Source organism: Hevea brasiliensis, chromosome 7 (assembly GCF_030052815.1).
Source record: "Hevea brasiliensis isolate MT/VB/25A 57/8 chromosome 7, ASM3005281v1, whole genome shotgun sequence".
NCBI classification, from domain to species: Eukaryota; Viridiplantae; Streptophyta; class Magnoliopsida; order Malpighiales; family Euphorbiaceae; genus Hevea; species Hevea brasiliensis.
Genome location: NC_079499.1, coordinates 490,919 through 516,524, shown reverse-complemented (window position 1 = coordinate 516,524; position 25,606 = coordinate 490,919). Strand labels below are relative to the sequence as shown.

Below are 25,606 nucleotides of genomic sequence, written 5' to 3'. Positions count from 1 at the left end.
TTTCTAGGATTTTTTTTTTCCTCTTTTGGCAATTTAATTAAGGGTTTGCCAAATGTAAATTAAATTGAAAAATCAAACCTTTAAAGGATTAATTTTTGGTTTTTCTTTTTCTGGATGAGATTGGTTTTTCCTATTTGGAAAAAAATTAACCGTCAGAGTGAAAATATTCCTTTATTTCTATTAATGTTCTCTTAAAATTAATGACGACGTGTAAAATATAATTTGTTCTAATTAATATTATTGTATTTATTATCTCAATTTTTTGGATTTGTGTCTCTCATTTACTTGAATTTTGTTGAGAGTATAAAAAGATAGATGACTTTTTAAGCAAATTTCTGTTGGTGGTTATTTCCTAGTTAATTTGGAAGAGGGAGAAATATTTTTGATGTAGATTAGAATTCTTATTACTATAGAAAGATTATTTAGTTTTGCCTATTGAAAATGACTTTTGTCTATTATGTGTTTTGTATATTTGCTTCTTTAATTTTTTTTTACAATTTACATATTTTTATAGTGCATAACAATTGATATGAAATGATTTTATGCAACATGTAAAAAGTCATATATGTAATAATAGTTATAGTAAAGTGTTGAAATTAAGGTGGAGATCTTGTGAAATCAAGATGATTAATGACGCAAAGATTTTTAAAGAAACAAGCAAGTTGCACTTAAAATAAAAATTAAAGTATTGTTTTCTATTTTTTTTTTTTGTAGTTTAGATGTTTCTGCAGTATATAACAATTATAGTTGTAACGCCCTCACCTTAGGTAGTCCATACATTTTACTATTCTGACGATTAACGTCTGCTCAGACAGCTAGGATATATGAAACTACACTCAAATTAGAGTAAGGATACATAAATTGACCGAATAAAGACCAAAAAAAATTAAGGAAAATGAAAGAAATTAATTACAAATGAGTTAAATGAGCCGGGGTCACAACGATGGGTAACCGTACGGGAAAGCGACTATGAAGACAGTTGCTGACCCCAAACCCACGAGGAATCCTAGAAAAATAATTTTTGAGACTCTAATGAATAGTTATTGAGGTATAAATGACATTAAAAATGCCAAAGAAAATTCATGAAAATTTATTTATCGGTACAGACTAAAAATAATCCGGTAAGTCTAACGAAGGATATTTTAGTCATTTCAACAACAGAGTTGAATTTTGACCTAAATGTCAATTAAAATGAGAGAGATTAAAATATATAAAATAAATTAAAATGATGAATGATGGTAGAAAAAGTAAAAGAAAATAAAAGAAAAGAAATAAGCTTAATATATATATATATATATATATATATGATATCATAATGACATCATTTAAAATTTATCAACCTACAGGAAATTAAAAAGTTTTGTTAAGAGATAAGGGTGATAATAAATAAGATCAAATAATTAAAAAAAGGTATTATCTTCTTCATTTGTTCCCTATGGCCGGCACACTCTAGGCAACTCCTTCCTCCATTGTCGTCCAAATTTGAGCTTAATTTCTCCTTAAATCCCACCATAAAATCCTAATATCCTTTCACTAAATTTTATCCTCACATCACAAGGCAACTCTAGGCAGCCACAAGAAGTAGAAAACTCAAAGTTTTAACAAGCCATGAAAGTGATTAAAGAGGTTAGTGCACTAAACATCCTTCCTTTCTTTCTTAACTAGTTGAAGCATGCTAAATTAAGTATATTTTTTATGAAATTAAAAGAAAATTTTGAGTATATAGGAATTTAAATTTTCAGCAACCTTGGTGACCATAAGATCTTGATCATTTTGATTTACTTTACTTTGTTTAGTGACGATGATTAATGATATTAAGTGTAGTAGAAGTTGAATGAAGTGTGTTACATAAGTTGGACAATTGAGTTAGGGTTTGACCTAACTATTAGGGTTTTTATGTTATGTGCTTGAAATTGATCAAATTGAGACTTATTATTGCTTAATTGAAGTGTTATAAATGACAAATTATAGTTTGAAAGTAAGGAGGAATGAATATAAGGAGTGTATGTTCTTTACAGGAATTTCAGACCTATCAGTCCAGTGTCTTGTTTGAGCCATAACTGAAATTGTGTGACTCCAATTGGTATAAGGCCAATTGAAAGTGAAACTAGACTCAAAATACCCCATTTTTCATGAAGAAACTATGCTCAAATTTTGTCCAAATCTTGATCAATTTACTGTCCCAATCTGGATATCTATACACTGAACCTAGAAAAATGACCAAATGAACAGCCATAACTTCCTCTAGACAGGTCCAAATGACCTGAATTTTATATCGTTGGAAAGCTTATACATAGAACTACAACTTTCATTAAGAACACCAAGCCCAGAAATGCCTCTAACCAAATGAAATTACTGATCCAAGTTAGGTCACCAAACTGACCAGAATCAATTCTGCCCAAAATTTCCTGAACATAGACTACCCGACCAGTTTTGGCAAAAAGGCCATAATTTGGTCTACAAAAACCCAAATTCAATGAAACTAGTAGCAAAATTTTCATAAGACACAAATCTATAATATTGGTCTTTTGACCAAAACCTAGAAACCTAGGAAACTTGGTCAATTGACTAGGTTAAATCAGTGTGTGAATTCTAGAAATTTTCTAAGGGACCATTTGACCCCAGAACACTCATTTAGCCATATCTCTCACTAGAAAACTCTAATTAGGATTAGCCATACTGATTTGGAACCCTAAGAAATAGGGCTCAAACTTCTTAGACATGGTCCTTAATTATGAACATAAGAACCTTAAAATAGCAGTCAAAGTTTCTGACCTGAATATGAATCCTGGTAGAACAGGGCACATGAGTCTAGGCCAATGATTTGGCCATAATTAATTTTACAAAACTTAGAGAATTGTAATTAAAATTTCTAAGTGACTCTAAGACATAGGGCAATAAATTATATGAAAAACACTAAGCCTAAAAGTGTAACATCCCCACTATAGCAATTCCGTACATTCCACTGTTCCCATGACCGGTGTCGGTCTGGACAGTTAGAACGTCTGGAAAAATATTTAAACTAAAGTGAGGAACCATAATTAACTCAAATATTAATAAGAAAATTTAGAAAAAATTTTAGAAATAAAATACAACAAAGTTAAATGAGCCGGTGCCCTAGCAATGGGTAACCCAGTGGGAAGTTGCGGTCCTCGCAATTAGGAGCCCTAGACTCTGGAGAAAATTCATAAAATAATTTTTGAGAATCCAGAGAAGAGTCATTGAGAGTTCTATGACATTAGAATGCCAAGAAAAGACTTAAAAAAATTTTTCAATTGGTACAGACAATTTTGGTCTGTTAAGCCAAACGGAGGGCATTTTGGTCATTTCGTCTTTAGAGATGATTTTTTGCCGACTTGTCCAATTAAGTAAATAATTATTATAACATAAAATGTGAATAAATATTACTAAAAATTAAATTAAAAATGAGTAGAAAATAAAAGAACAGAAAATAAAGTTTAATTTGATTTATGACATAAGTATGATGTCATAAATGAATAAAATTAAATTTGTAGCCAATGGAAATTCAACAAACAAACAAGAGGACATAATTATGTATTTAAAAAGACTTAAAATGAAATAAAAATAACATTTCTTCTTCTCCTACACTCCATGGTTGTGGCTCCCTTAACCATATCCACCATTTTTATTTTCTTTTAAGCTTATTTTCTTAAGCTTTTCTCACCTTAAAACCCTAATTGGCCTTCACTAAAATTTCTTCCCACCTCATAAGGAAGCCATTGATAGTAAAAAGAAGGAGTAGAAGTGAAGTTGTCAAGTCACCAAGTGAGGTTAGTGCCAATTCCTTCTAGAAATTTTATGTATATCATTTGTGGAGTAGGAATTAAGTGTAAAAATTAAGTGAAATTAAACAAAAGTTGCATGATGAATTTTTAATATGTTTGGCAGCCATGGACTTATGAGAGTTTTGATTATTTCTTTAGATTAAATGAGTATATAAGCTGTCCTTTGATATGAAATTAACACTTAGCACCTTAAATTGTAAGTTAATGGAAGAATAGAGAAATTGAGAATTTAGGATTTTGATCAAATTGAGGTTTTGCTCCTATAATGGTGTAGGAACATTTTAATAGTCAATTAGTGACCATTTGATAAGTTTTAAACTTACTATGAAGTGAATTGAGTCATTGGATATTGGAAAGGGTAGGCTGCCTTGTGTGCTGCAGTCTGGACTCTTGGAGTCCAGTGTGTTTGGAGAGCCTTAACTGAACTTGTGTAGCTCCAATTGGTACAAGGTCAATTGGAGGTGAAACTAGATACACAATGCCACAATTTTGGTGTAGGAACACTGTCCAAAAAACCAACCTAAGTTGCCCTAAAAATTGACCTAATCCGAGTGACCAATATGCAGTCCCTGGAAAATGGCCAAATGAACAGTGTTCATTCATTTGGTCATAACTCAGTGTAGAAAGGGCCAATTGATCTGAAATTTTACTAGCAGAAAGCTGAGATATAGACCTAAAACTTTTATGAAGAAACCAAACCCAAATTTTGATCATAACATGCTAAAAAACTGATATGAAGTCAGTGTACAAAACACTGTAGATTTGGTTCTGTCCAGAAAATCTGAAAAATTTGCAATCGGGGCAGTTATGGCGTTTAGGCCATAACTTGAGCTACAAAACTCCAAATGGAGTGATTCAAAAAAAGAAATATAACTAGACACAATAAGGAATAACTTTCATGAAGACAATTTTATCAAATTCCTACTATACAAATAACCAATGGAACAGTAAATTTAGTGCTTGAAATCTAAAAATTGTGAATAACTAGCACCAAGCTTTGAAATGGAATTGACAACTAATGCCAACAACTTTGGAATGCAAAATGTGGTATGTTGGTGATATTTGAACCAATATACCTATTATCTATGAAAAAGTCAATATTTTAGTTGACTAATGAAATGAATAGTAACCTTACATATAAAGTATAAATATTCAAGAAATGACTTTGTAATATGCCCTAGTAGGCCTAATGTGATTGGTTTGGATAGGTTGGCATGCCAATAAGGTTCTGATAGCAGTACTGCGTATGGTTTCATACCATTCTATAATATGATAGCCTATGGCTATACTGATTATGATGTTATACTTGGCTTTATGCCTTATTACTTTCATGGCTTATCAGCCATTTTATCTGTACACCGGGAGACACATTGTGACCGATGGTGTGACGGCCCGAGATACTTGGTACCCAGTGCTAGTTTACCCGTTTATCCAGTCCGGTCAATTTGTGTAGGTTACTTGGGCATGAAAAAATATAAATGTAATTGAATTGTTTATTAAAGAAAGTAAGGAAATTAATTATCAAAATAAAGAACAAAAATGATTACAATAAAAAGAAGCTCAAAATTATCAAGAAAACGATTAATAAAATGCTAGAATGAGTTAATATCATAAAATGTAATTAGCCATCGACTAAACAATAATTTAGTAATTATTCATTTCTTATAAACACAATAACTAGGAAATTTTTACTTTTATTTGCATATTATATTTTCTTTATTATTGGCACCACTAAGCTTTATACTTAGCGCGTCGCTTTTGCAACATGTAGGTACTGAAGATTTGGACAAAGGGCCAGTAGACCACAGATTGGGTAAGGCCGTTCACAGTTCTGCATAGTGTCCGTGTCATCTCACAGGCTACAGTACATTGGTAGGACACTAGGTCCCATTTTGTATTTTATGATTTTTGTAAGTTTTGTAATTAAACTCTTATTTTATTATGTATATTTGAAACTTATATAATATAATTTTGTATTAATGTAAGTATTTGTAACTTTGTGTTTATAAATAACATATGAGAATTTATTTATGATTTGAGCCTGATGATGATGTGAAATGAATGAATGACAAATGGAGGAATTGTTGTAAATTGATATAATACAAATGGAGTTTGAGAATGATTGCAAATTATTGAAAGTGTTTTTCACAGGTTTCGAAGAACGGTTTTATCCATTTTTAGCCGGTACTCCGCCGGATTTTGTATAAAATTTTCGGAACCCCAAATGAATTTATAATTTCAATAAATGACTTAAATGAATTAAATTTCACAAATTGCACTTTATATCCATTAAGAAATAAATTAAGGAAGGATAAAAATGATTGGGATAAAATATGGTATTCCGGTACACTGTGTGGCATATCTTGCTCGGTTACACTGTAGACGGGTAAGGGATATCATAAAAAGTGTCTACAACATGTTCAATTAATTAGATAAAGATTAAGCCCAAAAGCTGCCTAATTAAGGAACCAAAATTAGGAAATGAACCAGTTATGGTTATTTAACCATAACTTGAGTTCTAAAAACACAATTAACATGATTCAAAAAAGAAAATAAAGACAAAACATAGAGGGACAATTTTCATGAAGAAAGTGTGGCCAAATGTTGCCACAAATTTATCAAATGGATAGGTAAAAGTAAGACATTAAATACTAAATCACATGAAAGAGGTATGTGGGACCTACTTTTCCACTATAAATTGACATAAAAATTCCTAATAAACAAGTAATAATATTTAATTGCCCAAAGTATACCTAGACTCATTTATATAACTTGAATCGATTGGTATACCTATTAGAGACTACAGATTGTAATACTACCCACAGGGATAATCATTGACAGACAACATATGTCTAAGATGATTGTTCTATTGGCTTTATGCCTGTCCAATGACCATAGTGCCAATTTTCATTATTAGTGGCTTATTCCTGCCCACTGGCCTTATGCCTGACATGACCGTTGTATACTGGATAGACATACGGATGTCTAACTAGTATACTCCCGTGTATTCAGTCTTTATAGTCTGTCATAGGTTACTTGGGCACAGCTATGAGAAATAAAAATTTAAATTCAAACAAATACATGAGAGAACTATTAATATAAATTATATAAGACCGAATATAAATTACATGAATAAAAAAGATCCCGATTAATTTAATTACTTCCAAAGTTTGATAAACAAGTAAAAAGACTGTAAATCTATATAATTGTATGTTACTTTATAAGGTTATACTTAAAATAATTATTTTAAATTGTTTAGTTATTTTTTCCTTATTTATGCACTACTAAGCGTTATGCTTAGCGCGTTAGTTTTTTCCATCGCGTAGGTACATGAGACCCACAGCAGCAGCAGTAAAGCCTAGACAGAACTTGAGCAGATCTGCTACAGTGTAGATTGTCACTTTATCAATCATTTTGATAGAGCTCATGTATAGTTAAATTTTACATTTTGGTATTATATGTAATTAAATGATGTAAATAATTTTGAATTGTATATAAATTGTAAATTATTGTATATGTAAACTTTATATGAATGAAATGTAATTTATTTTTTTGAAATTGATATGAGCATAAGAAATGATATGATGAATGAATAGATGAAAAGAATATAATTTGAATTTAACAGGTAAATAATGGAATCCACCACGCACTAATAGAACAGAGAAGACTTTGTCTCGGTCTCCATAAAAATGAAATGAGATAAAAAAAAATATTTACATGTAAGATAATATATTAAATAGACAATTAAATTAATATTGTATATGACAAGACAAGATAGGATGCTCCGGCACCGAATGTAGCACACCTTGCTCGACTACACTGTAGACGAGTGAGTGATGTTACAATAGTTAACTCATAAAAAGACTATAAATTAAATAATAAATATCGAATCAATCAATGCTCACTCCTAGGAAGAAGATAAATTTAGTATGGCATCCAACATGAGATCAGTCTGCTAATAGGTGGTCTGTCGTGTTCTTGCACAAATTAGAGTATGCAATGTGTTGTAAATACATTTCAAGACGTCATGGGGAACTGTAAGAAGGATCCACATAAGACATAACTATCTCCAAGGCTCTGTCTTCTTAATTTCTATATCTCCCACGCTGGAACGCCAACCCAAAACCCAGTATCAAAGAAGTAGAGTTGATGGCAGTACACGAGTTGGTCCATATTACAGGCTCGGTTGGGCCCCTGATTACAACTTACAAGCAATTAACGAACTAGAGCCTGCAAACTTTAGCAGGTTACATAGCTAATAATTACAGCCTCATTGATGTAAGATATTCCTTCTTCCTTCCCCTAATCCTGATGGTAGAACATTGCTACTAGGTGGATTTTCTGAGAATGAAAGCACACATAAACACATGCAGCTGAGAAGCCAATTGGGATTCAGATACTGCATAGAGTCATAGAGACAAGTTAACAACTGCTGATATGGTTGGATCTGTTTGATCTTCTGGTGGAGTTCATTAATGACATAATCCATCTCCCAAAAACTAATATTCTTGTTTTCAAGGAAATCAATTCTCATCAAGAACACAACAATTTCAAGAAGCCAAACAAATTAGTGGCACACACATTCTCTATGACTCAAAGGAGTTAGAAGATTCAAAAAGTACTGGGCATCACCTAAAACAAGAATATTTAAAATGATTCAACCTTTAATCACTTCAACTTCTCCCCTACTTCTGGAGCATCTTCAATTTTCATGAAATAGGTATGGGGAAAGGTATAAAACAGCATTTAGAAATATTTATGCAGCTAATACATGCAGGAAGCAATGCCATTTGCTACTGGGAAATGATAAGAAAATTCAAAGATACAGATGACAGCATCAAGGTTGTGTTAATGTACAATACTTGTATTATATCTGCCTTTTAGGATAAATCCTCTTAAGTCCATTTGGGTTGCTTTGAAAATGGAAGACAGCTACCAATAATCATAAATAAGCATGGAACTTGATGATAAACTTCAAGTAGAAATCAAGTAACTAAATAAAAAAGAGTCAAAAAAGAAAAAAAAAAAAAAAAAGAAAAAAACTCTTGATCCTGCTGACTTCCACAAAATTTAACATCCTTTATTTCTAATTTCTGGATGGAAACCAAGAGATGTATATCTGCAATTATAATTGGCAAAATGACAGCGTAAAATGTTTAGACACGCTCATGCAGTTGCTGCTTTGAGAGAGAGAAAATCAGAAATTTTGTTTGTGTAGAAATCTGGTTGGATGGAGTTACTGGGGTCCTGAAGCATTGATAATGTAGTCACACCTGTCCAGAAGAAAAACCTCCGTTAGGTAAAACAATGTGCCAGTTGAAGTTTATGGAGGACGTGTTCAGCAGTGATTACTTACCTGAGAGAACAAGAAGAGTTTTGCAACCACCATTTTGTCCAAACAGAATATCAGTATCCAATCTATCCCCAACCATGCATATCTGCGACTTGAGAATCCCGAATCTGTAATTGATCAAATCCATGAAAAAAGGTAAGGGGAATCAATTATCCAATGAAACAACTATGTATGACAAATTCCATTGCAATTTCATTTTCAAAATGTTGAAAGAACTTTAAATTCCATCATATCAATGTTCACAGTTTCATTTGAACATAACATTAATTGAAAAATCATGAATTTTGCTGTGATAGTCATATCACTTTCAATTTACTAAATATTAAGTATGCACTCTAAAGGTTCCAATGAAAAAAAAAATACCCAACTGATCATGACCAAGCAAATAATACAACATATGATGGAGTCGAAATTATATATTTTGTGGCATAGAACTTAAGAATGCCTAGATATAAAAAGTGTACAAACTGCAGATCAATCCTGCTGAATCTGCTCAAGTCAAAGGGAGCAGAAAAATAAATTATAAAATAAGCAAGCTATTTAGCATTTTGAAGTCATACTTGTTTGCTAAGTAATCCATCATAAAAGTTGAGGGCTTTCCAACAACCAGTGGTTCACGCTGCGATGATCCAGCAATTGCACCAACCATAGAACCACCACCTGAAATTAAGCATGCATCATAATAAATTGAAACAGAATTTGAGAAGAAAATGAATTAGATCAGAATAAGTCACAGTTTTACTGAAAAAGGGCCAAGGAAGAGTTTCATGATGTATGTTCCCAAATTGCTTATGACTAATGGCCTAATGCCGTACATTTTTGGTTTCAACCATAATCCCAAGCATGGTAACACTTTCCTCATAGTCAACCAATTTTGGCAATTGCAAAACCTGTGCATATTTTCAATATCATCTCATGTAGCCATTTATAGCACATTCCCAACCTATAAAGTACTGTCATCACATAATCTCAAAATTCCTTGTTCCCTGATGTCACTGATATGAAACTTTTCGAAGGCAGGGCATTATAAGTCTGCTAATGCCATATTCTTCATATGAAAAGAAGAAAAAACTATGAAACATGAGGAGCAATATAGGCAAGATAGATGAGAACCTGCCCATTCCTGAGCATCTGTGAGATGAGTGACAGCATCACGATTCGTGGCAATGAAGAGGCACCCTGGGTTTTCCCTTACACATAGTGTTCCATACCTTTCATGCACACAAACAAGAATAGATGATTGGCTAAATGAAAACAAAAATAAACAAGATACATAAATAAAGTACACTCCCAACTAGAAAAGGCAAACACTCAAATTTTTGTGTATTTTCTGCATGATTTTTGTGTATTTTCTGCATGATCTTTGTGTATTTATTAACATGCATGCACAATAACAGATTGTTCAACTTACTGTACTTTGTAGTAGTTGAAATAACGATCAAATCCAACCACAACTGCTCCAACCTAAATAGCAACGAAGACATTTCTTTAGTATGCCCAAATTTAGGGAAAAACAAACTACACTTGCTCATTCAATTTCTAGTTCCTGAAAAGAAGAATGCAGAAGCCAAGACAGTCCTTTCCAAGTTTTGGAAAAGGCCCTAAAAAAAATCCAACCAGAAAAGCTGTAAAGAAAAGCAAGAAAGCAAAGAAGTTTTACATCCTTATCATGCTCCATTAGAAACCCAGGCTTCAGTTCTATCTTTTTCCCACCATCTTCCTGCATAAATGTAAAACACATTACGAAAAAAAAAAAAGCATCCAATAACGTTAACAGATGTCTATTCCTCAAAGTGCAAAAAAATGGTAAAATTTTGGCATTACTCTAGCAACGTCTGAGATCAATTTGCAATTTTTCATAGAGCATGACCATATAATGGAAATTGGAACTCATACATACTGGCCCACCAAGGTATTGAAATCCAGCAAGTTCGAGCTCCTTCAAGATGCCATCCTCACCTATCACATAAACCTAAAATCAAGCCCAGCTATCAGTCCTAAATAAGCTACATCTTAAACATAATGATATAAGCTGCTTACTGCAGTGGCAAATATAGATGTGCATAAAAAGGCTGCTTACCTTTTTTTCCTTTGGAAAATTAATGGACTTCAAGTATGCAGCAGCAGCGAAAGAGGAAGCAAAAATTTCCTCCTAAAACAGTTTCAATGCAGTTAAAGATTCCATTAGAAGACACCATCTTAAAAAGCTATTGATAACACAAACACCAGATGAGAAGAAGGGGTCAGTTAGAACTAAGAACTAACCTCAGTGACGTTCAGACCAAGCGTCTCAAACTTCTTACCATATTGTTTCCTAGACTTTGTGGAGTTGTTGGTAACAAAAACTAATCTCTTGCCCTGGACAGAAAAGGTGAAACATTTCAAGATTTTATGAATGAACTTGTAAATTGCCCTTTTTGGGATCCTATCTTCTGATCTTCGTTTCAAAAAAAAAAAAAAAGAGTAAATTAACAGTAGACAAGGAAAAATCAAAGTGTGCAAACCCTTGAACGAAGCATATCCAGAGTCTGAGGGACACCATCTATCAATTTATCACCTTTCCAAATAACTCCTGCAGAAATATTCATCCAATCATCAAAGACCCATTAAACAAAAAATAACAAGGAATACGAAAAATAAGGATTCTGACCGTCACAATCAAAGATGAAGGTCTCGACGGAGTAAATGAGCTCATCAGCGTTCTTCAAAGGCTGAGCTGATGCTCTGGTCTCCTTTCTTAAAGCGGTACTACTCTTTCTATTATATAACTTAAAATTCCAGTTCCATTTTGCGTTAGCTATAGAAAAAGAATTGAAAGAGAGCCTTTTAAGGCCCAAGAATTTGGGGATTGTAGGAAAAACAGCAGGCACTGAAACAAAGGAATAGGCCACAACTGTTCTGCCTAGCATCTTTCTCTTTGTCGGTTGAGAATTTTTCCCTTTTTGTTTTTATTTTTATCCTTGGGCTTGGTTTCCGAAGGGGTTGTTGGTTTGAGGCCGTTATGGCTCTTGGTGCTGATGTGGTGCTTTGTGTTAACGAGTGGATCTTCTTCACCATCCAATTTACAGGCGGCATTTTTTGGCAAGCCTTCATTATCTCGACTTTGTGACCAGGAGGAATGGATTTTTTTTTTTTTATTTTATTTTATATATCCTGCTCCTTTTAGTTCTAGCACACTGATTTGAAGGCTGAATTTCAAAGTCCATCATAGCAAAATCATCCACAAAGTCTTTCAGCAAATTTGATCATGTGATGGTGAAGAAAATATATAAATTTAATTTATGGATTCAAATATATGGATTATAATCTATATTTATGCAAAAATATCTTAAGATGTTTACTATATTTATTTTATTAATTAATTGCATAATCATAAATTATATAAATTTATCCATAATATTAAGAAAAATAATCAAAACTCTACAAGTAAATTAAGTAAAAGTCTTTTAAGAACACAAAAAAAAAAAAAAAATAAGAGTCAATTCATTATTGCTTCTTAGTACACACAATTCACACTTCCGTTTATATATTTTCTCTTCTATACAAAAAGCATGGTTGAACCTAACTTTAACGCTCATCAATGTCCACACCTTAGACTAATTAATAAGCATGATCAATCAATATAACAACGTATAAAATTTTGGGAAGTTCCGTACACTCCCCATCTGCTCTTATAGAACCCCATTTATTACTTGCTCTCAAACGGAAGGGAAGCTAATAAATGCTTTAAGATTTTTTCACGAATTGCGAGCTATGCCATTAAAAATATGCTTCAAATTGATGATAAGCCTGCAAAACTAAATTGCCTACTGAATGACCAACTCTAGCAAGAGTTAAAAGAATTTTGGCAAAAAGAGATGAGAGAAGAATTTTGGAAAACTCATAAATGACTAATTATCCGGACAGCAATAGGAAGTTGGCTTCCTTAATTAAACAGTACACCCCAACCGTCCTATTAATAATCACAGCACAGGAAAGCTGCTTTTGTTGCCCTTTTAGAAGTTCAGAAAGTTCCTGTGAGGAGCTTAATTCTAACCTAACAACAAACTGCCCATATCAATTTACTGAAAATTACATAATTTGTCATATATATATATATATATATGATCGTTGTTTGAAGCTCATTGCATGAATATATGGACAATATTAATGAGATTTGGTAGGAAATAGACAAGATTAACTACTTTTTGAGAGATTATCGAGTGTGTATATATATATATATATATATATGCACTCTTTCTCAGCAATTATGTGCCACATTTATGTCGATTGATCAATCCTACAATGTATATATAGGTTAATATCTTCACCTAAAATGTGCAGCAGCATATATGCTGATAAATACAGAAAACCTTCTCAACCACTTTATAAATGAGACTTCATCATCATACAAACATGGTGAGGTCCTACCTTGTTACCTTTTCATGTTCTTGTTCTTTGGCAAATGCTAATCTCTTACCCGAGTTCTCAAAATTCGACCAAAATTTGCCTACATTAACTCCCTAATTTTTGCATTCAAACTAATTTCACATCTCTCTCCACATATATAACAGCCTTTTTCCCGAAACACAAACATCACCCACCAATCAACATAATTAACTATCATGGGAACCCTCTACCGAAAGCCCCCTCCAGCTGATCTTCTCCAAGACCTCAAGATCACTATCCATGACACTTTTCTGGTTTTTCCATCCCAAGAAACTCAGAGAAAGTCCATCTTCTTATCAAATATAGACCAAGTGCTCAACTTCGATGTCCAGACAATTCATTTTTTTCCATCCCATAAAGATTTTCCCCCTCATGTTGTGGCCGAGAAACTAAAAATTACTCTTGAAAAATTACTAGTGACATATGATTTCTTAGCTGGAAGGTTGAAGATGAACCCTGAAACGGGTCGTTTAGAGATTGATTGTAATGCCACTGGAGCTGGGTTTGCGGTGGCATCTAGTGGGTGTGGGCTGGACGAGGTTGGAGACTTGGTTTATCCAAATCCAGCGTTTGGGCAACTCGTTCTCAAGAGCATGGATATCTTGGACAAAGAGGATCAACCACTCTGCATATTTCAGGTAATTAATTATGCTTTACCTTAGACTATTTGAAAAATGACATTATTTTTCAAAGCCTCTAATTTGGGTTCTCCATAATATTAATCTATAAAAGTAATTATGTCGTATAGTCTCGAGTATTTAGCCCATATATATATATATAATGAAATTTATTAAAAAGAAAATTTATTAAAAAGTTACAACATAACAAATTATCTAAGAGAAAATAATTATTTTTTTGACAAAATAATCATATTCTTTTTTTTTTAAGCATAATCACATCTTTTGTTTGTCATGCCAAAGTTGATGAAATTAGTATTCACACTTGTGTAGGCCTGCATCATTCAGTCGGTTCGATTTAAAATCGAATCAAACTGAATCAAATCGAAATAATTTGATTAAATTTAGTTTAAAAGATTGACGAGGTGTTTGATTCACCTGTTGGGTGCAGCTGATAGTTGATAGTCACCCAAATAGGTGAACTAGAGTATTTGATAAGTTTTAAAAAATAAAGCTAATAGCTGATGAGTAGCTGATATAGTACCCATCAGCTACCGTTTATATTAGCTCTATTTTTAGAACTGTTTCTAATCAGCTTGATTTTTATTTTTATTTTGATCATATTATCCTTTTTTTTATTTAACTCAAAAATTAATATTATTAATAATTTATATTTTTCATTTATAATTTTAATATTTTAATTAACGCATTTCAACTTTGTTAAAATATTTTTTATTAATAACATAAAATATAAGATATTTATTTATATCTAAAAACTTAAAATTAATTATAAACTTTTTCTTTATCAACAACAATAATTACTTTATTATTTTATCTATATTTTTAAAGTTATTTAATTAATTTTTTGAAATTTTTTAATTATTTTCTTATTTCAATAATAAAATAAATGATATAATATAATAGATTAATAATTTTATATTTATTTTAATAATATAATAAATGATATAATATATTAATTTAATAATTTTATATTTAATTTAATAATAAAATAAATAATATACTCAACTCAACTAAACTTTTATTCCAAAAATTTGGGTTCGGCTATATGGATTCGCTTTCTCCACTTTAAACGATTTTGGGTTAAATCTTCAGAAATGTGTAATGCTTCAGGTCATGTTGTACTACTCTCCTCCAAGTCAATTTAGGTCTATCCATTTTTTTTCTTTCTATCTTCTAACCTAATGTGCTCTACTTGTCTAACTGGAGCATCTGTATGTCTACGCTTCACATGACCAAACCACCTCAATTTCTCTTCTTTCAACTTATTCTCAATTGGCACCCCTCCTACCTTTTCTCTAATACTCTTATTACGGACTTTATCTAGTCTAGTATGACCACTCATCCACTTTAACATTCTGATCTCTATAACTCTTATCTTAGACGCATATGACTCCTTCAGTGCCTAACACTCACTACTATATAACATAGTTGGTCGTATGACTGTAAAATAAAATTTTTCTTTTAACTTATTGGGAATCTTGCGATCACATAAAACTTCCGTGACATGTCTCCACTTCAACCATTCAGCTTTAATCCTGTGACTAACATCCTTCTTACATCTTCCATCTACTTGAAGGACTGAGCCGAGATACTTAAAGTGATTACTTTGGGACAGTACCACTCCGTCCAAATTAACTTCTTTCCTATCACCAGTTTAGCATTCTCTGAACTTGAAATGCATGTATTTTATTTTCGTTCTACTTAATTTAAAGTTCTTTGACTCTAGAGTACTTTTCCAAAGTTCTAGCTTTCTATTGACTCCTTCTCGCGTCTCTTCTATCAGAATAATATCATCCGCAAACATCATGCGCCAAGAAATACTCTCTTGTATATGTTTCTTCAATTCATCTAAAACTAATGTAAAAAGGTAAGGGCTTATAGCTGATACTTGGTGTAATCCAATTGAGATCGAAAAATCTCGTGTCCCCTACCATTGTGCCCACAATAGTAGTTGCTCCTTCATACATATCTTTCAACACTTGTATGTACCTAATAGATACCCTTTTTTTTTTTAACGCATTCCATAAGACATCTCTTAGAACACTATCATAAGCCTTCTCAAAATCAATAAAAACCATGTGTAGATCTTTCTTCACATCTCTATATTTCTCCATCAAGCTTCTAATGAGAAAGGTCGCTTCCATAGTTGAACAACCGGGCATGAAGCCAAATTGATTGAGAGAGATAGAAGTATCATGACGTAGTTGATGCTTCACAACTCTCTCCCACAACTTCATAGTATGGCTCATGAGTTTAATTCCCCTACAGTTTGAGCAACTCTGTATGTCTCTCTTATTTTTAAAAACAGGTACTAAAATACTCCTCCTCTATTCATCAGGCATTTTCTTTGAGTTTAGAATCTTATTAAATTATTTAGTTGACCATGTTACTCCCATATCTCGCAAACATTTCCACACTTCAATTGGTATTTCATCGGGTCCACAGGCTTTACCCACTTTCATTCTCTTAAGTGCTTCCTTTGCTTCTAAAGATCTAATCCTTCTAGTATAATTCATATTCTTTTCTATTGTTCTATAGTCTATATTCATGCTATTACCATTTTGACTATTATTAAAGAGATTATTAAAATAATTTCTCTATCTTTCTTTAATGTCCTCATCTTTCACCAACACTTTTCTTTCTTTATCCTTAATGCACCTAACTTGATTAAGATCGTAACATTTCTTTTCTCGCTTCCTTGTTAATCTATAAATATCTTTCTCCCCTTCTTTAGTTTCAAGTTTCTCATATAACTTTTTAAAGGCCTATGCTTTTGCTTAACTAACTGCATTTTTTGTCTCTTTCTTTGCTATCTTGTATTGTTCATATGCCTCATTATTATCACATTTAGGTAATTTCTTATACCATTCTCTTTTTCTCTTCACTATCTTTTTTACTTTCTCATTCCACCACCATCTCTCTTTTGAGGGTGGTCCATGTCCTTTAGACTCTCCAAGTACTTTTCTAGCTACTTCTCTAATCTTTGATGCCATCTGTATTCACGTATCATTGGCCTCCATATCCAGCTTCTATACTTTGGACTCGAGAAGCTCATTTTTGAACTTCAATTACTTTACTGCTTTAAACCCCTACCACTTTGTTCTATCTACACTATTTCTTCTGACCTTACTTGAATTGTTCCTAAACTTGATATCCAAGACCACTAACCGATGTTGACTTGTTAAAGCCTCTCCTATAATAACCTTGCAATCCTTGCATAGAGCTCTATTTGTCTTCTTGGTTAAGAGGAAGTCGATTTGGCTTCTATGTTGCCCACTTTTGAAAGTAACTAAATGTGACTCTCTTTTTATAAAGTAGGTATTTGCTAGTATTAGGTCGTATGCCATAGCAAAATTCAAGATGCTTTTTCCCTCCTCATTTCGACTGTCAAAACCAAAACCTCCATGAACATTCTCATAACCTTACCTATCACTTCCTACATGTCCATTCAAATCTCCACCAATGAAAATATTTTCTTCATTCAGTATGCTTTGTATTAAATCAACATATCTTCTCAAAACATTTGTTTACTCTCATTATCTAATCCTATTTATGGGACATAAGCACTAACTACATTTATTATTTCTCCTTTTAGTACTAGCTCTACTACTATAATTCTATCTCCTACTCTTTTCACAGCTATTACAGCATCTTTCAATGTCCTGTCTATGATTATGCCCACTCCGTTCTTGTTTCTCTCATTTCCGGTAAACCACAGTTTGTACCTTGAATTACCGACTTCCTTGCTTCTCTCTCCTACCCATTTAGTCTTCTGAATGCAAGCAATATTCATCCTTCTCCTTTCTAAGTATCCACAAGCTCTATTAATTTTTCTATAAGTGATCCAACATTCCAAGTACCAATCCTAATCCTCCTCCTATCCTGTTCCTTCCTAATTGGTCTCCTTCTATGATATCTTCTATTGTTTTCTATGTCTATTTTGTGTTCTATTCCACTATCTATTCTACTATCTGTCCTATAGACTAACTTTTTTACTCACACCCGTCCATGATATGGGAACCCTTGCTCATTTAACACCACACTCGGGCGCCGGCATGGTGCGTCGCTTGTGATGAACGTCCTATACCCTTGCATATTTCTCACTACACTCGAGCTCTGATGTAACACGTCATAAGTAGAAGACGCTCCAATGTTTATATCATTTGAATCCATATCATAAGGTGTGACGAAATTTTTATGCTGGTTGTCACCTACCACAACCCTCCTTCTTTATCCGGGCTTGGGACCGGTTAAGCGTAAACTACTTAGGCAGAGTTAATAAAATAAATAATATAATATAATAAAATATATACCCTTATTAGTCATTTCACATATCAACAGTAACAGCTAAATATAGTTTTACCAAACACTTAACATAAATCAGCTATCATCAGCTACCAGTTATTAGCTAATAGTAACAGCTATTTCTATTTTGGCATTTCCAACCTTCACAACATTTAAACTAAACATGGCCTAATTTTCTTCATTTTATTTCTTTTCTTTTTCTGAAATTCACACTTATTTTCTATTTTGGCATTCCCAACCTTCACAACTCATAATCAGAGGCTTCAGGGATAAATTTTGATAACTGTCCCTGAACTTATCTATTCATAACGTTATAGTCCCTCAACTTAAAAATGAAACATAAAACCCCATCAACTTTTAAATTTTACATAGTAAAATCACTATAATCTCCAATTACCAGTTTTTTAGTTGAACACTAACCTGAACAGTTCTAGCATGGAGTTTAGCCAGTATTTCTTTTTTCTCTCTCAAGCCATGTGTAAATTGAATCATTTTTCTCTCTATAGACAGAATAATTTTTCATGCGTAAAGAGAATAATTTTATACTTTGCATAAGAGATGAGAGAAAAATATTGACTAAGTGCCATGCGGGAGCTATTTAGATCCGTTTCTAACTGAAAAATCAATAATTGAAAGTCAGAGAAATTTTACTGTGTAAATTTTGAAAATTTAAGGGGTTTTATATTATATTTTAAAGTTAAAAGACTGTAGTGTTACAACTATATAAATTCAGGGACAGTTATTAGAATTTATCCGAGACTTCAGAGCCTTTTCTTCTACTAATCTTCACTGAAATAATAACAAAATCAAATTAATCAAACACAGAACTGATTCAAATCAAATAAACACAATGAATCAAACATTAACTTCAGTGAATTAAATGAATCAAACAGAATAAACACAATGAATCAAACGAATCAATTTGCCTTCTCTATTAAATGAATCAAACACAAAATTAAATCAAATAAATACAATGAATCAAGCACACAACTAATTTAATTTTATCAATTATCAAAGCCTCATTTTTCATAGAATAGCAAAATCATAGAATAGCATTTATGAACAAGCCATATGCCAACAAATACACATGCTAAGAATCGAGAAGCATCAGGAGAACAAAACAATCAAGACACAGGTGAGGCAAGCTGAAAAGCACCGCGAGGCGACATGCAAAGAGAGAGAAGTCCATGAGTTTCTCTGGTTGTGAGGGTGTGGAGGAAAGTGAGAACTGACTGAGTTGTGAGGAGGGGGGAGATGGGAAAATCGAGGTCCTCGAGGCTTTGAGGGAGTGAGGGAGTGGAGGAGATGAAACTACATGGCATTGAGTCTGTCTTTGTCTCTATCATGGACGTGTGGCCATGGGTGGGTCTATTAAATGTCGGAGAGTGTAACAACTAGAGAGTATCGACAAGAAGAAGAAGAAGAATAAGAGAGGTGAGAAGAAGAGAGGCCGATGAGGGAGGGATTGAGGGTGACGACTTGTGGCAAGGGTGGGTAGTCTGGGTCTGGATGGAATGAGGAATGAGGGGTTATAAATGCCTATTAAAACGATGAATTTTAATATTTGGTTCTGTTGTTTGGTTTTATCTTTTAAAATTTTTTATTCTTAAAATCGAATTGAATAAATTGAAAATTTTAAAAATTGAAACCGAACCAAAATGATTTACTATAAAAACTGAATTAAATTACCAAATTTTATCAGTTCGGTCTGTTTATTCAGTTCAAATTAATTAATGCTCAGCCCTACACTTGTGGACAAGGGAATTTCTTAATTTCATATTTTGTTATTTTCCTATTTAATATTTTTTTTTGGTTGAAATAAGCTAGAAAGAAAAACCCACTACACTACATGATTTCTAGGGTAGGCAACACCAATCAAATCATGAATGAGCCATGGAACTAACTTAGCAGGAGGAGTAAAGAGCCGTTAGTGCCTAAAAGAGCAGAACCATCCATGTGAGCAAGACAGTCTGCAACAAAGTTAGCTTCCCTAAAAATAGAAACAATCTTGACTTCCTTTCTCCCTAAATAACTTCCAACAACTTGAATCAAAGGTTGCGCAGCCTGTAACTCTCCAGAAACTGAAGAAACAGCACTCACAACCATAGTATTATCACATTGAACAATCAACTTCTAAATGTCCAAGAACCAGGCCAAACTAAGCCCTCCCAAGAAAGCTTTTAATTCAACTTGCTCCATATATGCTCTACCAAAATTAGCAGAGAACCCAGCTACCCAAACACCACAATTATTACGAATAATACCTCCCATAGTAGCCAAATTAGAATTCACCATCATTGCTCTATTAGTATTCAAAACAAACCAAGATGGGGCTGCTGGAGACCAATGAATCCAATCAACAACTCTTCTCCTAGGCATAACCTTAGCCTGCTTAAAGTTTTAAATAGGCCGAACAATAAACTTTCACTCTCTGCAAAATCAGATTAAAAATGCTATCTTGAGACACACTATCCTCATTGAAAATAAGCCCATTTCTTCTTTTCCAAAAGGACCAACAAGCCAGAGTCGTTGGAGCCTCTTGTAAATTACTAGCCAAAGAATTCATAACATAAGAAAACAAGTCCCCTCTCCAAGGCCTCTGAGCAAAAGGATCCTCATTCTCTTTATTACCCTCCAGCCTAATAGATCTCAACACCCCCCTATTACTCACCGGCTCAACATTAAAACCTTTAACTTTTCCCCTCCTATTGGATGACCTGTTCGTAGTAACAACTTTTCTTCCTTCTAAAGAATCACCTAATCGCTTGCCACTTGACCCACTGGACTCCTTAACATACCTCTCATCCCAATCCCAAAAGGACTCCTCACCACCATCTTCAATAAGAATATTAAACCTAGAACTTTGACAGCGACTTGCATCTTCTTATCCTGTTGATTACGTCTCCCACGCTGCTAAACAGCCATCCACGGACCATACTGATCCTTCGGATCACCATCCCCGCATTAACATTTAGTGCCAATCCAGCACCTTTAACATCTGAATCCTTCATCGGACAAAAAATATCTTTGTGACCAACAATTCATATTCAGCCAATTGAGTCCTCCCATTAATGCAAAACTTGGAGACTAAAGGCTCCTTGATATTGACAACTACAGCCATTCTCATGAAACGACCTCTCAGAGCATCTCCAGTATTATAATCTATCTTTACCACCTTCCCCACAGCCTCACCAATTCCCCTAAGAACTTTCTTATTATAGAAGTGAAGAGGTAGACCTAGCAATATCACCCAAACAGTTATCGATGTAATTTCATCATTGAAAATATCAAACTCCGGATACCATGGTTTCACCGCCAGACAGCTCCCAAAAATGGTCCATGGACCCTCAAGAAGAAAAGCCCTCTCAAAATCCTCCTCACAAGAAAATTTGACTAAGAGATAATCATTCCCTAACTCCAGAACCTTCAAATTATTAGTATTCCAGAGCAATTGAATCTTATTGCATAAAACTCTATAACCAATCTTTCGACCAAACAGCCTAACCACAACTGAGAATTGTCATTTCTTCACCAGTTTCCTTTGCAAATCTTCAAAAACTGTCACCACAGGCATTTTACCTGATTTCTCAACCAACACATCCCTCTCCTCCACATCAACCTCCCCCTCATCCTCCATTACCACATCCTCTCTATTCTTCCCAAACGCTAACCTATCCCTAAAGGACATAGGCATACCCCCAGCGGCATCCTCCTCCACCTTATGCTTTACTTTCTTATAGCCCGATCCTTTTCCTCCTCCAAGGGCCTCCGTTCTCTCTCAAAGTCGAGAGAATCCATTCTTTTTCTACTTTGCGTTTTGTTATTTTCCTATTTATTAATTGCATGAAAACAACTTAAATTTCTTTTTGGAGGAAAGTATAAGCTCCATTTTTTAAATATTTATGATAAAAGGGTATTTTTAAATTATTTAATTATCTCATATTGAATTTTTTTTTTAAGTAATTTTAAATACACATCAACTTAATGCATTTGAGATGAAGAATATTAAATTTCATTTTAGCAAAATTAAATAAGAAACGAATTATTAAATACATTTATTGCATGCACACCTTTACTTATAAAAAAAAAAGTAAATTTCAAAATTTTAAATTTAAAAAATTTAATTAATTTTATATAAATATTTGACATACTATTTTTTTTTTGTACATAAGTATGTTAATATGCTCAGCTTTATTGATGGTTGAATTAAATAAATGCCTTTCCGTTTCCAAACAACTACAATATTACTTAAATTTTATTCTTACCTTTATTGATATTTGAAAATATTATTCTCACCTTTATCCATCGTTTAATTAAAAATGATCACTTTGGCTTAAAAAACCATGAATTTATATTTTCTTTTTCTTTTTAAAATTATATTTAGTCAATTTTTTATTCATCAAATCGGTCTTATTTAGTTTAGTTGGCAAATAATTATTATATAATTACAGGTGACATCATTTAGGTGCGGCGGCTTTGCAATCGGCATATCAACAAACCATGTCACATTTGATGGAATAAGCTTCAAAACCTTCTTAGACAACTTGGCCGCCGTGGCTGCCGGCAAACCTTTAGCCGTCATCCCATGGAAGGACCGTCAGCTCCTAGCCGCTCGCTCCCCACCACGCGTCACCTTCCCCCACCCAGAGCTGCTCAAACTCAACACTCCCCTGGCCCAAGAATCAAATGCTCCGGTCTTCGACGTTTCCGAAGAAGCACTAGACTTCAAGATTTTCAAGCTAACCTCCTCTGACATCTCCAACCTGAAAGAGAAAGCCAAGACCCATAATGCCCGCATTTCAGCCTTCAACGTGGTGACCGCTCACATCTGGAGGTGCAAGGCTTTGTCATATGATATTGGAGATGATGATGATGATGAAGAAGAAATAGGGCAAGATCTGGAAAGGGTGTCGACGATTCTTTATGCTGTGAATATTAGGCCAAGATTGTCACCTCCGCTACCAGCTTCATACGCAGGAAATGCAGTGTTAACAGCATATGCAAGTGCAAAGTGCAAGGAACTTGAAGAAGGACCACTATCAAGATTGGTGGAGCTGGTAGGAGAAGGGGCAAAGAGAATGAGTGATGAGTATGCAAGGTCTGTTATAGATTGGGGTGAGATAAACAAGGGATTCCCACATGGGGAGTTTTTGGTATCGTCATGGTGGAAGTTAGGGTTTGAAGAAGTGGAGTATCCATGGGGTTGCCCAAGGTATAGTTGCCCACTAGTGTATCACAGGAAGGACATTATCTTGGTGTTTCCAGATATAGTTGACAAGAATGGAGTGAATGTTTTGGTGGCCCTCCCAAGCAAGCAAATGGGGAAGTTTGAAATCCTCTTCCACAAATTCTTGTCAGCTTGAAACCTCATAGATCTGTGCTTGTGTCATGCGTGTGATGCTTTTATTACTATGTTAGCTAAAAGTTGGAATATGTAATAAGGAAATTTAAAAAATATAGGCATGATCATCAAAGAATCTTCAAAAACAAACAACAAGGGCATATATCATATTTGGAAATTGTTTGTAACATCTGCTCGGCCTTATATACGTTTTAAGGACGACCATTTGATATACACTCCTAAAATTGTTAATATTTATAGTCATAACACCCTTCAATTTTATAATTTTCCTTCATCATTCAAATCACAATTTATAATCCAATGGCTAAACAATAATAATAATAATAATAAAAAAAACATACAAATTTGGATTCATAATATATTTTCCTCTTTCAATTTCTGGATAAATTGAAGAATCTCTAAAAATTGCAAATCACGATCGAAGTATTTTCTCCGGTGAGGATGATTCTTCCACACAGTGATCATCCCTTCAATGGGGAAAGCTTTATTCTCAGGCAGAAGATATATGGTAAATGAAGAGGCCCATGATCACAATGAAAAAAGCTAACAAACTTGATGTGGCAAAGCATTGCTCTGAAGGCTTGACCAATAATGAAAGTGAAATCATGTTCACAGAGACATTGAGCAGCTGATAGGATTTCCATTGGGATGAGGTGGAGTTATTCATTATTGATGAAAAATGTTGATTAATTTCTTTGTCCTCTTTCTAGTGGGGAAAAAAACAAAGAAGGCGGCACGGAAGAATTTTTGAGTTCAAAGATTCGCCAGTGATTTTGAGAACTCTCGCCAGTGCGGGGATGGGAGCAGTTTAGTTTTGCATCAGAATCAAAATTGAATTGACAGTTATAGTTTTAATAGTTGGAGATTGGATCAAACAATTTTCCTCAATTCTAATTTTGATTTCGATTTAATTTTTAATGATTTTATTAAATTTAAAAAGTAAAAAATTTTTATTTCTAATATGAAACTACATCACTTCAGTCAAAATTAAGTTAATCTTATTATTATTTAATTAAATTTAGTCGATTTTAATTTGATTTTGATTTAAAGTCGAATTAGCTTATATACAAATAAAAATAATTAATTATTATGAAAAAAAAAAAAAGAAAGATAATAGAGAAAAGGGAATTTGGTGAAGAGAAAAAGGGGTATGCTTTAAGTGAGATGGACAGTGCAAATTGGGTTGCCAGCCAATCAAAAGCTACTTCTTTTTATCTATGGAAGGTTCCGCTGCAAGCCGTATTCCTTCCGGCAACAAAAGCCAAGATGAAAGAGGACAATGGAGAAAACTATCCAATCAGATTCTTTGTTTCTGCCTTTGAAAGGAGCCAAACTTGCTCAGCCACAAAATCCAAAACCCATCAGATCTTATTGGTGCATTGCTTTACCCACAGACTTTGATATTTTTATAAATAAGAGTACTATATTAAAGATAATTCAGGAAAAATTCAAACTCAGTACATCCAATTCTACACCTGGAAAATGTTACATCAAACTAATATGAAGAATCTTGCAAAACTCTAGTCTCTTTCTTTTCTTTTTCTTTTTTGGTTTAATTTCTGTGTTACCCGAAGCCATGAATTGAATTGAATTCTCTTCATAGATATGCATGCAATGAAAGGTCCCCTCTCCTGCTTCTTTTCATATCAAGATACCTCCAGCAAATAAAATAGGACAAAAAAAGAACATGTCATAAACTGGATGTATTGGGGAG

At 33.4% G+C, this 25,606-nt stretch overlaps 2 protein-coding genes across 2 annotated transcripts; one reads left to right on the top strand and one right to left on the bottom strand.

Moving 5' to 3' along the window:
- Positions 1–8,865: 8,865 nt before the first annotated feature.
- Positions 8,866–12,218, bottom strand: LOC110642698 (phosphoglycolate phosphatase 1A, chloroplastic). The gene is made up of 11 exons (XM_021794817.2): positions 11,810–12,218; positions 11,664–11,731; positions 11,425–11,517; positions 11,240–11,311; positions 11,060–11,131; positions 10,820–10,879; positions 10,571–10,623; positions 10,273–10,370; positions 9,720–9,819; positions 9,163–9,266; positions 8,866–9,079 (listed from the first exon to the last, which is right to left on the bottom strand). The coding sequence occupies exons 1-11, from the start codon at positions 12,066–12,068 to the stop codon at positions 8,973–8,975; spliced, it is 1,086 nt and encodes a 361-aa protein (XP_021650509.2). The 5' UTR covers positions 12,069–12,218; the 3' UTR covers positions 8,866–8,972.
- Positions 12,219–13,553: 1,335 nt separating this feature from the next.
- LOC110642702 (acyltransferase GLAUCE) lies at positions 13,554–24,061 on the top strand. The gene is made up of 2 exons (XM_021794821.2): positions 13,554–14,225; positions 22,982–24,061. The coding sequence occupies exons 1-2, from the start codon at positions 13,764–13,766 to the stop codon at positions 23,891–23,893; spliced, it is 1,374 nt and encodes a 457-aa protein (XP_021650513.1). The 5' UTR covers positions 13,554–13,763; the 3' UTR covers positions 23,894–24,061.
- Positions 24,062–25,606: the final 1,545 nt, after the last annotated feature.